This window comes from Mobula birostris, chromosome 2 (genome assembly GCF_030028105.1).
Source record: "Mobula birostris isolate sMobBir1 chromosome 2, sMobBir1.hap1, whole genome shotgun sequence".
NCBI lineage: Eukaryota > Metazoa > Chordata > Chondrichthyes > Myliobatiformes > Myliobatidae > Mobula > Mobula birostris.
The window spans coordinates 133,956,111-133,969,603 of record NC_092371.1 but is presented as its reverse complement, the minus strand read 5'-3'; the positions used below and the strand labels follow the sequence as shown (position 1 = coordinate 133,969,603).

The window sequence follows — 13,493 nt, the reverse complement described above, 5'->3', positions numbered from 1 at the left end:
ATAAAAGATCTCAGAGAGATCTTGGGGTCTGTGTCCATAGGACACTCTAAGCTACTGCGCAGATTGACAGTGTTGTTAAGAAGGCATATGGTGTGTTGGCATTCATCAACCATGGGATTGAGTTCAGGAGCCGTGAGGTAATGTTACAGCTATATAGACCTTGGTCAGACCCCACTTGGAGTATTGTGATCAGATCTGGTCACGTCAATACAGGAAGGATGTGGATACTATCAAAAGAGTAGGAGATTTACAAATATGTTGGCTGGATTGGAGAGCGTACCTTATGAGAATAGGTTGAGTGAACTTGGTCTTTTCTCCTTGGAGCAACAGGTCATGAGAGGTAACCTGATAGAAGTGTATAAGATGATGAGAGGCATTGATCGTGCAGATAGCTGGAGGCTTTTTCCCAGGGCTAAAATGGCTAACACAAGGGGGCGTAGTTTTCAGGTGCTTGGAAGTAGGTACAGAGGGGATGTCAGGGGTGTGCTGCTGGTGCCGGTGACGGTGGTGGAGGCGGATACAATAGAGACTCTTGGATAGGTACATAGAGCTTAGAAAAATAGAGGGCTATGCGGCAGGGTAATGTCTAGGCAGTTTCTAGAGTAGGTTATATGATTAGCACAACATTTTGGCCCGAAGGGCCTGTAATGTGCTGTAGATTCCTATGTTCTCAGTATGGCTTTATAGGGACTTGCTTTTCTCCTGCTCAACCAGCTATGATATGACAGAGTAAAATTGAAAGTAAAATAAATTGATATATTTTCCATTCTCAGCAAAATGTCAACTGAAATATTAACTCTGCTTTTCTCTCTAAAATGTTGCTTGATTTGCATATTTCCAGCATTTTCTATTAAATCTTTGTTGTCTTTTTTCCGTTGGTGATAAATCCTAGAACTTCTTTCCTCACAATACTTTGGTGTGTTTTCACCAGAAAGACTGCACCTCTTTAAAAGATAAATTTAAATGCTGACCTCGTAACAACAGCTACATCACTTGGTTAAATTAAAGTTATGGGCAATACTACATGGATACAGAGCTTCTGCTCAGCTAGTCCATGAATTAAGAATGAAACAAAATACTTCTTGCACCACATTGCCTTTACATTGATGCTAACCATTTTCAGCAGCTTCCTGATCATAGCTTCTAGTCAAATCCATATGACCTTATGCATTCCATTTCACAAAAATTATAGAAATGTCAACTAATAACCCTTGAGTATTCAGTTAACATCAGACTTCCACTTTAATTTGCCTGCTTACTCCTTCATTGCAATGCACCCTCACTGGCTGCAACACGACTGATTAGGAGTTGATAATTATAGGAGGAAAGGCATCAGATCTCGCAGGCACACAGCCTCTAGGAACTTTGTGAGCCTCTATCTCAATCCCTCTTGATTCTTACTCCTTCTGCAGATTCTTGACCCAAAACACTGATAGTTCCTTTCCCTCCACAGAAGCTGCTTGACCCACTCCATGCAGATTAGCTACAAAAACTCTGTGCTTAGTTTTAAACTGCACTGCCTTTCTGTGAATAGTAACAATCTGTACTCGTAGCATGACATCACAATCCCTGTACTTAATTCCCTGACTGATGTACCATATGCCTTCTTTACCACCCCTGTCTTCTTATCTCGTCACTTTCAGGGTCTATACTTCTTGGTCCTTGTATTCCACCACACTCTTCAGAGTCCTGCCATTTACTTGTAATCTCAGTCCTAGTTTAACTCACCAAAATACAACACCTCAATGGATTCACTTGATCCCAGCTGCCTATACTTGATGTATGCATCTTTGATTTTCTTGGTGCACCAATATCCCCTGTCAACCGGGCTTCTGTAATTCTGCGTGCCCTGCCCTTCACTCTAACAGAACAATCGCTTTATCATAAAGCTCTCCTTATGTCACTTACTTTTAAAAGCCTCACACTTGCCAGGTGTCCATTTACCTGCAAGCAGTCTTTCCCAATCAGGCTTTGAACATTCCTATCTAATGACTTTAAAATTTGCCTTGCTGTATTTCAGAATTTTAATTTGTGGACCAGTCCTAACTTTTTCGAGGTTGTTCATGTTCTCAGACTCTTGAATTTTTTCCCTGTAGGCAAAAATAGAAGGGAGAATGAGCTGGGTGGGAAGGGACCTTGATTTTGTCAGCTTCTTTCCCAAGGCAGTGGGAAATGTAGATGGAGTCAACAACGGAGAGTCTAGGCATGAGTGTAACCAAAGAATGTTACACAATAAGATATATCTCAGTGATGACAGCCATAGAAAATGTGAGTCTGAAAATATATCGCTGTTCAGAGAGCGGCTTAATTGGGGCAGGAAACTGTTGTCTACACTGTGCTTAGAGTGAACAGTTTTTAAATAGCATTAGTTGTATGTGCTTGTGTTCAAACAGAAGTGATCTTTGTCACTGATAGTTAGCAAGAAATAAGCAGATAAAACAATTCAAAACTGTTTTGCTCACTGTGGTTTCAAGCATTCAGATTTGGAAATGTCAGAAATGGCCAGGAGTTGAAATGAAACGATTTCACTATTTCAGCAAGTTAGAAATTACTGAATTCTTCCATCGATAACTATTAAGAACTGATACGCAATTTTATAGTACTGTAGTAGTATTGGTAGTGTCCTAATTTGTTCCGGATTTCATTTAAATACATAATTCATTACTCAGTAAACAGTAGATTGTCTTTTTTATACCTTTTTAACTATGACGTACCAAATCTTTGCAAACTTCTAAGAAAGTAGAGGTGCTACTGTGTTTTCTTTGTAACGTCACATGCTACACCCAGGACAGATCCTCTAAAATGACATACCGAGGAATTTAAAGTTGCTGACCCTCTCCACCTCTGATTTCCCCTGATGAAAGCTGGTTCATGGATCTCCGATCTTCTTCACTTGTAGTCAATAATCAGCTCCTTTTTCTTGCTTACATTGAGTGAGAAGTTGTTGTTCGGATATCCTCCTGTATACTGATTCATCAACACCTTTTATTCAGCCAACGATAGTGGTGTCATCAGCCAATCTAATATGGTATTTGAGCTGTGCTTAGCCTCTCTGCAATAAATAAAGATATATATACTATAAAGATCTAAGTAAAATTCTTTACATATTTTTCAAAGTTTTTAGTACCAGGCTGATTCATAGCTATTCTAACTTATTTTTCAATTTTGAGAGTGTTCAGGCGTGATTTAACCAGTAGTCAGACCATTTCTGAGGCTGGGCCTTACATTTTTGTTAGGAAGATTGCCAACAATAGCATCATATCCACATTGTCACTGTAACAGTATATGATTGGAGGGTGTCAAGCATGGATGCTGCATTTCGAAGACATTTTTACTGCCTTCCATCCTAAATCTCTACTTTCCCTTTCGCAAAACCATGTTAACTTTGCCTGTTTACTTTGATTTTTTTCTGTGTATCCATAATTAATAATAACTTCTTGCATTTATTCTATGACAGAAGTTAAACTAACTGTCCTTTCGTTTCCAACTTTCTGTCTCTCCTTTTCAATAAAGGAGTTTCATTTGCTGTCTTCCAATGTAATGGAACTTAACAATGAGTCGGGGGAATTTTCAAAATTTATAATGAACACATCAACTATCTCACTAGTTACTTTTTTTCTGTCCTGAGAATTTCTTTCAGGGGTCAAAGACTTTTCAGTTCTGGTCTCACCATAATTTTTGGTACAATGACATTTCATGCTTCAGCTAGATTCTGTGAGAACTCTCGCACAGAGTAGAATCTCCAAAATACTAGTCTTGATTTTTATTCTGAGATCACCATAAGTAAATAGTCTATTTTATGATTTTATGTTTCTAAATTTGTATGTATTTTTTCTTCTTTCAGAGTTGAATGAAAGTAAAAGTTTCAAGCGGCTGAAGAGTTTTTATCATAATGTGGCAGAACACAAAGACGTAGCCAAATTAATTGTAATACTGTCTACTTCAGTCAATACTATGAGGGGTGCTGTTGCTCGTGCACTAGAATGTTTTCAAAAATTCAAAATGCTGTGGTTAGAAGATAGAGATACTACAGTTAAGGTATTGTATCAGTTTTCACCCATTTCTCTCCTTAAGTATCTCCTGCCCAGAATGCCCTCGCTGCATTTTGGTGATTGGTCCTCACCAATTCCCAAAACTCTTTGGAATTCCGTATAACTATAAGCACTCAAGAAAGTTGTTGAAATGATCTTATAAGCTTTCAACTGTAAAAATTATCAGTTTTTCAAAAATTAGGTTCAGGAGCAGAGCACTGATAGGAGAGATAGTAAAGGTAGATGGAATGTTCAGCCGTATTGAAACCCATGAACAAGAATTAGGGAGAATCATTAGCTAAGTTGCTAATGATTAGAATATTCACTAGAATTCACTCTGAAGTTTGAGAGGGAGCAGCTGAAATTACATGTAATGGTATTACAGTTGAATAAAGTTAACTACAGAGGCCTGATGGAGGACCTGGACAGAGTTGTTTGGAAGGGGAAGACAGTGAAGTAGCAATGGCAGGAATTTCTGGGAGTAATTCAGGAGACATAGCAGAATTTCATCCCAGGAAAGAAGAAGCAAACTTAGGGGAGGATGAGGCAACTATGGCAGACAAGGGAAAACAGGGATAACATGAAAGCAAATGTGAAGGCATAAAATATGGCAAAGATTAGTGGGAAGCCTTTAAAAACCAACTGAGCATAACTTTAAAAAGCAAGAAGGGAGGAGAAGGATAGACCCTACAATAATAAGAAGGAAGATTAGAATCACAGAGTAATATAGCACAGGTGCAAGTCCTTTGATGGGCCCTTAGATTCATGCCAACCATTGTGCCCACCCAGCTAGTCCAATTTCCTATGTTCAGCCCATATCCCTTCAAGTCCCATCCCTCCATGTGCTTCTTAAATCCAGTGCTTCTTAAGTGAGACTATTTATGAGGATTGCAGTTTTTTTAATGGACATTAGACTGCTGGAAGATAATACTGGAGAAGTAGTAATGGAGTACAAGGAAATGGCAGAGGAACTGAACAGGCATTTTGCGTCAGTCTTCACAGCAGAAGACACTAGTAACATGCCAGAAGTTCAAGAGAGTCTGGGGAAAGAAGTGAATGCAGAGGCCATTACTAAGGAAAAGGTGCTGAGGAAACTGATTGGCCTGAAGGCATTAGGAGTAACTTTCAAGGATCACTGTAGTCAGGGAAGATCTTATAAGATTGGTCAAATATAGCACCCTGTTTAAGAAGGGAAAGAGGAAATTGCAAGCTGGTTAGCCTGACCTCAGTGATTGGTAAGATTTTAGAGACAATTATTATGAATAAAATTCTAGAGTACTTGGAAGTACATGATAAAATAGGCCAAAGTCAGCATGGTTTTTTTAAGGAAAAATCTTGTCTGAAAAACATGTTAGAGATTTTGTAGAAATAACAAGCAGGATAGATAAAGTGGAGTCAGTGGAAGTTATTTACTTGAATTTTCTGAAGGCTTTTGACATGGTGCCACACATGAGGCTGCTGAGCAATATAAGAGGTTGTTATACAGCCAGAGATGGTTATACATATTGTTACAAACAACGTAGGTAGAACAAGGGATGCAATCCTCCAGAATGTGTATAGGGAGCTTGGTAAGAAGTTAGAAAGCAGAACGTCAAGGATAGTGATCCCTCTATTACACCCAGTGCTACATGCTAACGAGGTCAGAAATAGGATTAGCCAGATAAATTTCAAACTGAGAAGCTGTTGCAGGAATATGGTTCTTGGATTATTGAAATCTCTTCTGGGGTAGAGACAACCTATATGACAACATAGGTTTTTCTCCCAGATGAGCTCAATACGTTATATGCTAGCTTTGAGCAACGAAACACAGAGGCACCTTTCCGAACTCCCATAGCCCCCAATTACTCTGTGATTTCAGTCTCTGAGGCTAACATGAGAGCATCCTTCAAGAGGGTGAACCCACAGAATGCACCTGACCCAGACAGGTACCTGGCCAAGTACTGAAGATTTGTGCTGATCAACTGGCGGGTGTTCACTGATATCATTAACCTCTCGCCTAAGATTCCCACCTGCTTTAAGAAAGCCTCAATTATACCGGTGCCCAAGAAGAACATGGTAATGTGCCTGAATGACTGTTGTCCAGTAACATTTACATCCACTGTGATGAAATGCTTTGCGAGGTTGGTGATGAAACATATCAACTCCTGATGGAGGAGCAACTTGGATCTGCAGCAGATTGCCTACTTGCACAACAGGTCCACAGCAGATGCTATTTCATTGGCTCTCCACTCAACCCTGGAATATCTAGACAGTGAAAGTGCATTTATCAGGATGCTCTTTATAGACTAGCTCAGCATTCAATACTATTTTCCCCTCAAAATTAATCAATAAGCTCTGTGACCAAGGCCTCAATGCCATCCTGTGCTAGATCCTCAATTTCCCACCTTGCAGACCCCAGTCAGTTCGGATTGGAAATAATAACTCCTCCACAATCGCGATCAGCACAGGTACACCACAAGGCTGTGTGTTTAGTCCCCTGCTCTACTTGCTGTATACTTATGAATCTGAGGTTAAGCACATCTTCAATGCCATATTTAAGTTTGATAACAACACCACTGTTGTAGGCCGAATCAAAGATGGTGACAAATCAGCATGCAGGAAGGAGACAAATAATCTGGTTGAGTGGTGCCCCAACAATAGCTTCTCACTTGTAAGTGCCATTACAAAGAAAACACGGCAGGGTCTCTACTTTTAGAAGTTTGTGAAGATTTGGCATGCCATCTAAATGACATGACAAATTGGAGTTGGACTAAGCCCAGTCGGTGAGTGGGGCACGAGAAGCGACGATTTTACTTAGGTATGTGGATGAAGATTTTAAAAAGTAGCACTTTGCAGCAGTTTTCAGAATTGGACTGCACCCAATCAGTGAATGGAATTCATTCAAAAGTGCAAATAAAAATAAGGCAGGAAGTGGCCATTGTGTGAGTGGGCCGGTGTTTGAGTGGCTTTGGCTCATTTGGCTTTGTTGAGATTAGTCTTGGGTGAGGTAAGTATCTATTTACGAGATGTGAGAATTCTGAATAACCTCCACCTCCCAGACAATCACATCTGCACCAGGTGCGCCAAGCTGCAGCTCCTCAGAGTACGTGTTAAGGAACTGCAGCTGCAGTTCGATAACGTTCAGCTAATATGAGAGATAGATGGGAGGGAGGTGATCACCGCTAGGTAATTGGATGACTGTCAAAAGAAGGAAGGGAAATGGGTAGCCAGTGCAGAGTACCCCTGTGGCTGTTCCCATCAATAATAAGTATACCACTTTGGCTACTGTTGAAGGGGATGACCTACCGGGGGGAGCTGTGTGACCAGGTTTCTGGCACTGAGCCTGGTGCTGTGGTTCAGAAGAGAAGAGAGGTGAAAAGGACTGCAGTAGTGATAGGAGATTCCATAGTTAGGGGAATAGAGATGAGACTCTGGCCGCAATAGAGATACCCGGATGGTATTTTGTCTCTAAGGTGCCAGGGTCAGGGATGGCTCGGATTGGGTCCACAGCATTCTAAAGGAGGAAGGTGAGCAGCTATAAATCTTGGTACAGTTTGGCATAAATGACACAAGTAGGAAAAGTGAAAGGTCCTGAAGAGAGGTTTTAGGGAGCTAGGTAGAAAACTGAAAAGCATAACCTCCAGGGTAGTAATTTCTGGATTGGTGCCTGTCACAAACCAGAATAGGATGATTCAGCAATTGAATTTATGGCTGAGGAACTGATGCAGGAGGCAGGGGTTTAGATTTCTCTATCTTTGGGATCTCTTCTGGGGGAGGTACGACCTGTATAAAAGGTACAGTTACACTTGAACCTGAAGGAGACAAATATCCGTGTGGGAAGGTTTGCTAGAGCTGTTCAGGAGGGTTTAAATTAATTAGGTAGGGTGATGAGAGCTGGAGTGATAGGGCTAAGGATAGAGTAGTTCACTTACAAACAAAGGCAATGTATAGTGAGACTGCTAGCAAGGAGAGGCTAGTGATAGGGCAAAATGGTAGTCAACTGGATGAGTAGCAATGTAAAAAGGGGACAAATCGAAAAGGGTGATGAATACAGGTGTTATGTTTGAATGCACGCAATATATGGTATAAGTAGATGATTTGCAGCGCAGTTCCAGATTGGCAGGTATGATGTTGTGGGCATCACTGAATTGTGGCTGAAAGAAGATTGTAGCTGGAAGCTTCATGTCCAAAGATACACATTGTATCAATAGGACATGTAGGTAGGCAGAGGGGGTGGGGTGGCTCTGTCGGAAGCTGTAGAATCATTACAGGTAGAGCTAAGAAGCTGCAAGGGTAAAATGACCCTGTTGGGAGTTATAAGACTATAAGACAAAGGAGCAGAAGTCGGCCATTCGGCCCATTGAGTCTGCTTTGCCATTTTATCATGAGTGATCCATTCTCCCATTTAGTCCCACTCCCCCGCCTTCTCACCATAACCTTTGATGCCCTGGCTTCTCAGATACCTATCAATCTCTGCCTTAAATACACCCAATGACTTGACCTTCACTGCCGCCCATGGCAACAAATTCCACAGATTCACTACCCTCTGGCTAAAAAAATTTCTTCGCATCTCTGTTCTGAATGGGCACCCTTCAATCCTTAAGTCATGCCCTCTCGTACTAGACTCCCCCATCATGGGAAACAACTTCGCCACATCCACTCTGTCCATGCCTTTCAACATTCGAAATGTTTCTATCAGGTCCCCCCTCATTCTTCTAAACTCCAAGGAGTACAATCCAACAGTGGTCAAACTTCCCTCATGTGTTAACCTTCTCATTCCCGGAATCATTATAGTGAATCTTCTCTGAACCCCCTCCAACGTCAGCACAGCCTTTCTTAAATAAGGAGCCCAAAACTGCACACAGTATTCCAAGTGAGGTCTTACCAGTGCCTTATAAAGCCTCAACATCACATCACTGCTCCTATACTCTATTCCTCTAAAAATGAATGCTGACATTGTATTCGCCTTCTTCACCACCGACTCAACCTGGAGGTTAACCTTAAGGGTATCCTGCACGAGGACTCCCAAGTCCCATTGCATCTCAGAACTTTAAATTCTCTCCCCATTTAAATAATAGTCTGTCCGTTTATTTCTTCTACCAAAGTGCATACCCATACACTTTCTAACATTGTATTTCATTTGCCACTTCTTTGCCCATTTTCCCAATCTATCCAAGTCTCTCTGCAGACTCTCTGTTTCCTCAGCTCTACCGGCCCCTCCACCTATCTTTATATCATCAGCAAACTTAGCCACAAAGCCATCTATTCCATAATCCGAATTGTTGATGTAGAACGTAAAAGGAAGCGGCCCCAACATGGACCCCTGTGGAACACCACTGGTAACCGGCAGCCAACCAGAATGGGATCCCTTTATTCCCAATCTCTGTTTCCTGCCAATCAGCCAATGTTCTATCCATGTATGTAACTTTCCCGTAATTCCATGTGCTCTTATCTTGTTTAGCAGCCTCATGTGCGGCACCTGGTCAAAGGCCTTCCGAAAATCCAAATACACAACATCCACAGCATCTCCCTTGTATAGCCTACCTGTAATTTCCTCAAAAAATTGCAATAGGTTTGTCAGGCAGGATTTTCCTTTAAGGAATCCATGCTGAGTTCTACCTATCTTGTCATATGCCTCCAGGTACTCCATAACCTCACCCTTGACAATCGGCTCCAACAACTTTCTAACCACCGATGACAAGCTAACAGGTCTATAATTTTCTTTTTGCTTCCTTGCCCCCTTCTTAAATAGAGGAGTGACATTTGCAATCTTCCAGTCCTCTGGAATCATGCCAGAATCTATTGACTTTTGAAAGATCATTGCTAATGCCTCCACAGCTACTTCCTTCAGAACACGAGGGTGCATTCCATCTGGTCTGGGAGATTTATCTACCCCTAGACTATTCAGCTTCCTGAGTACTTTCTCTGTCGTAATTGTGACTGCGCACACTTCTCTTCCCTGACACCCTTGAGTGTCCAGTATACTGCTGATGTCTTCCTCAGTGAAGACTGATGCAAAATACTCGTTCGGTTCCTCCACCATCTCCTTATCTCCTATTACAATTTCTCCAGCATCATTTTCTATCGGTCCTATATCTACTCTCACCTGTCTTTTACTCTTTATATACTTGAAAAAGCTTTTTGTATCATCTTTGATATTATTTGCTAGTTTCCTTTCATAGTTCATCTTTTCCTTCTTAATGACCTTCTTAGTTTCCTTTTGTAAGCTTTTAAAAACTTCCCAATCCTCTGTCTTCCCACTAATTTTTGCTTCCTTGTATGCCCTCCCCTTTGCTTTAACTTTGGCTTTGACTTCTCTTCTCAGTCACAGTTGCATCCTTTTTCCATTCGAAAATTTCTTCTTTTTTGGAATATATCTGTCTTGCACCTTCCTCACTTCTCACATAAACTCCAGCCACTGCTGCTCTGCTGTCCTTCCCGCTAGTGTCCCTTTCCAGTCAACCTTTGCCAGTTCCTCTCTCATGCCACTGTAATTTCCTTTACTCCACTGAAATACTGACACATCGGATTTTGGCTTCTCTTTCTCAAATTTCACAGTGAACTCAATCATATTATGATCACTGTCTCCTTAAGGTTCCTTCAGCTCAATCTCTCTAATCACCTCTGGTTCATCACACAATACCCAATCCAGTACAGCCAATCCCCTAGTGGGCTCAACAACAAGCTGTTCTAAAAAGCCATCTTGTAGACATTCTACAAATTCTCTCTCTTGAGATCCAGTGCCAACCTGATTTTCCCAATCCACTCGCATGTTAAACTCCCCCACAATTATCATAACACTGCCCTTCTGACAAGCCTTTTCTATTTCCTGTTGTAATTTGTAGTCCACATTACTGCAGCTGTTAGGAGGGCTGTATATAACTGCCATCAGGGTCCTTTTACCTCTGTGATTTCTTAGCTCAACCCATAAAGATTCTGCACCTTCCAATCCTATGTCACCTCTTTCTAATGATTTAATATAATTTCTTACCAATAAGTCTGCACCACCCCCTCTGCCTACCTGCCTATCCTTCCGATACACTGTGTATCCTTGGACGTTCAGCTCCCAGAGAAATGCATCCTTTAGCCATGTCTCAGTGATGACCACAATATCATACTTGCCAATCTGTAGCTGTACGACAAGATCATCCATCTTATTTCTTATGCTGAATGCATTTAAGTATAACTCCTTAAGTCTAGTATTTGGTACTTTCTGCTTTGATTTCACTGCAACTCATCCCAATGCTGCAAATTTACCCCATCACCTGCCTGTCCTTCCTGACACCTTTACTGCTCAGTATCTTAGATTTATTTCTGTTTTCGCCCTCCTCCGCTCTATCATTCTGGTTCCCATCCCCCTGCCAAATTAGTTTAAACCCTCCCTAACAGCTCTATTAAATCCTCCTGCCAGGATACTGGTCCCCTTCGGGTTCAGGTGTAACCTGTCCTTTTTGAACAGGCCATACTTCCCTCAGAAGAGATCCCAATGATCCAAGAATCTGAAGCCCTTCCCCCTGCACCAGTCTCTCAGCCACGCATTCATCTGCCTGATCCTACTATTTTTGCCCTTGCTAGCATGTGGCACAGGTAGCAATCCTGAGATTACTACCCTGGAGGTCCTGCTTCTCAGCTTCCTTCCTGACCTCCAGAAATTTCTCTTCAGGACCTCCTCCCTTTTCCTATCTATGTTATTGGTACCTACATGTACCAAGACAGCTGGCTGCTCGCCCTCTCCCTTCAGAATATTCTGGGCCCAGTCCCTGGCACCTGGGAGGCAACACACCATGAGGGTATCTCTATCAGGCTCACAGAATCTCCTGTCTGTTCCCTTGACTATGGAATCCCCTATAACTACCATACTCCTCTTCTCCCTCCTTCCCTCCTGCACAACAGTGCCAGAAATCTGTTATATACAGAAATTACAACAGAAGATAGAAAATGCAAGTAAAAAGGACAATGTTACAACAGTTATGGTACACTTCAATATGCAGGTATAATTGGGAAAATCAGGTTGGTCCTGAATCCCAAGAGGGGGGGTTTGTAGAATACCTGAGATGGCTTCTTAAAGCAGCTTGTGGTAGTCCTCACTAGGGGATCAGCTACTCTGGATTGGGTGGTTGTGCAAGAAACTGGAATTGATTAGTGATTAGTAAGGGTAAAGGACCCCTTAGGAGGCAGTGATCATAATGTGATAGAATTCACCCTGAAATTTGAGAAGGAAAAGCTGAACTCAGATGTATCAGTATTACAGTGGGGTAAAGAGAGTTACAGAGGCATGAGAAAAGAGTTGACCAAAACTGATTGGAAAGAAACATTAGCAGGGATGACCGCAGAGCAGCAATGGCCGGAGTTTCTGTGAAGAAATCGGAATGCACAAGAGAATTACATCCCAAGGAAGAAGAAGTATTCTAAAGGTAGGATGAGGCAAATGTGGCTGACAAAAGAAGTCAAAGCCAACATAAAAGCCAAAGAGAGGGCATATAATACAGCAAAAATATTAGTGGGTAGTTAGAGAATTAAGATGTTTTTAAAAACCAACAGATGGCAATTAACATAGTTTTAAAGGAAAAGAATTGAATTGACTTTATTACTTACATTCTTCATATACATGAGTAAAAATCTTTACGTTACATCTCCGTCTAAATGTGCAATGTGCAATTTATAGTAATTTATGATAAATAGTATGTACAACAGGACAGTCAATATAACATGCAAGGGGTGATTGATAAGTTCTTGGCCTACGGTAGAAAGAGTCATTTTGAGAAAACCTAGCACATTTATTTCTCAACATAGTCCCCTCCTACATGTACACACTTAGTCCAGCGGTCGTGGAGCATACAGATCCCTTCTTTGTAAAAGTGGTCCACAACAGGGGTGGTTGATAAGTTCGTGTCCTATGGTAGAAGGAGATGAGTTATTAACTTCAAACTTTCTGCATTATCACTCAAAGAGTTGGACTGCACGTGCATGTAACAAAAGCATCTTGGACCTCCAGGTGGTCCACATTAGGGGTGATTGATAAGTTCGTGGTCTAAGGTAGAAGGAGCTGAGTTACACAGCTCTCATTACATGCACGTGCAGTTCAACTCTGAGTGAAAATGCAGAAAGTTTGAAGTTTCTCCTCATCTCTTTCTACCTTAGGCCACTAACTTATCAATTACCCCTGCTGTGGACCACTTCTGGAGGTCCAAGATGCCGACTTCTACAAAGAAGGGATCCGTATGCTCCACGACCGCTGGACTAAGTGTGTAAATGTAGGAAAAATAAATGTGCTAGGTTTTCTAAAATTGACTCTTTCTACCTTAGGCCATAAACTTATCAATCACTCCTCGTAGAAATACAGTTGTGTTAGCATGAATTAAGTAGTCTGATGGCCTGGTAGAAGAAGCTGTCCCAGAGCCTGTTGGTCCTGGCTTTTATGCTGCCGTACCATTTCTCGGATGGTAGCAGCTGGAACAGTTTGTGGTTGAGCTGACTTGGGTC

General features: G+C 41.6%; 1 protein-coding gene across 1 annotated transcript in view; it reads left to right on the top strand.

Moving 5' to 3' along the window:
* Positions 1-13,493, top strand: part of LOC140210901 (dynein axonemal heavy chain 8-like) — a 1,093,299-nt gene that overhangs the window by 307,101 nt on the left and 772,705 nt on the right. The window contains exons 27-28 of the mRNA XM_072280167.1: positions 2,163-2,197; positions 3,847-4,038. Of these exons, the coding sequence (XP_072136268.1) occupies positions 2,163-2,197; positions 3,847-4,038 (227 nt within the window). The remainder of the gene's footprint in view (positions 1-2,162; positions 2,198-3,846; positions 4,039-13,493) is intronic.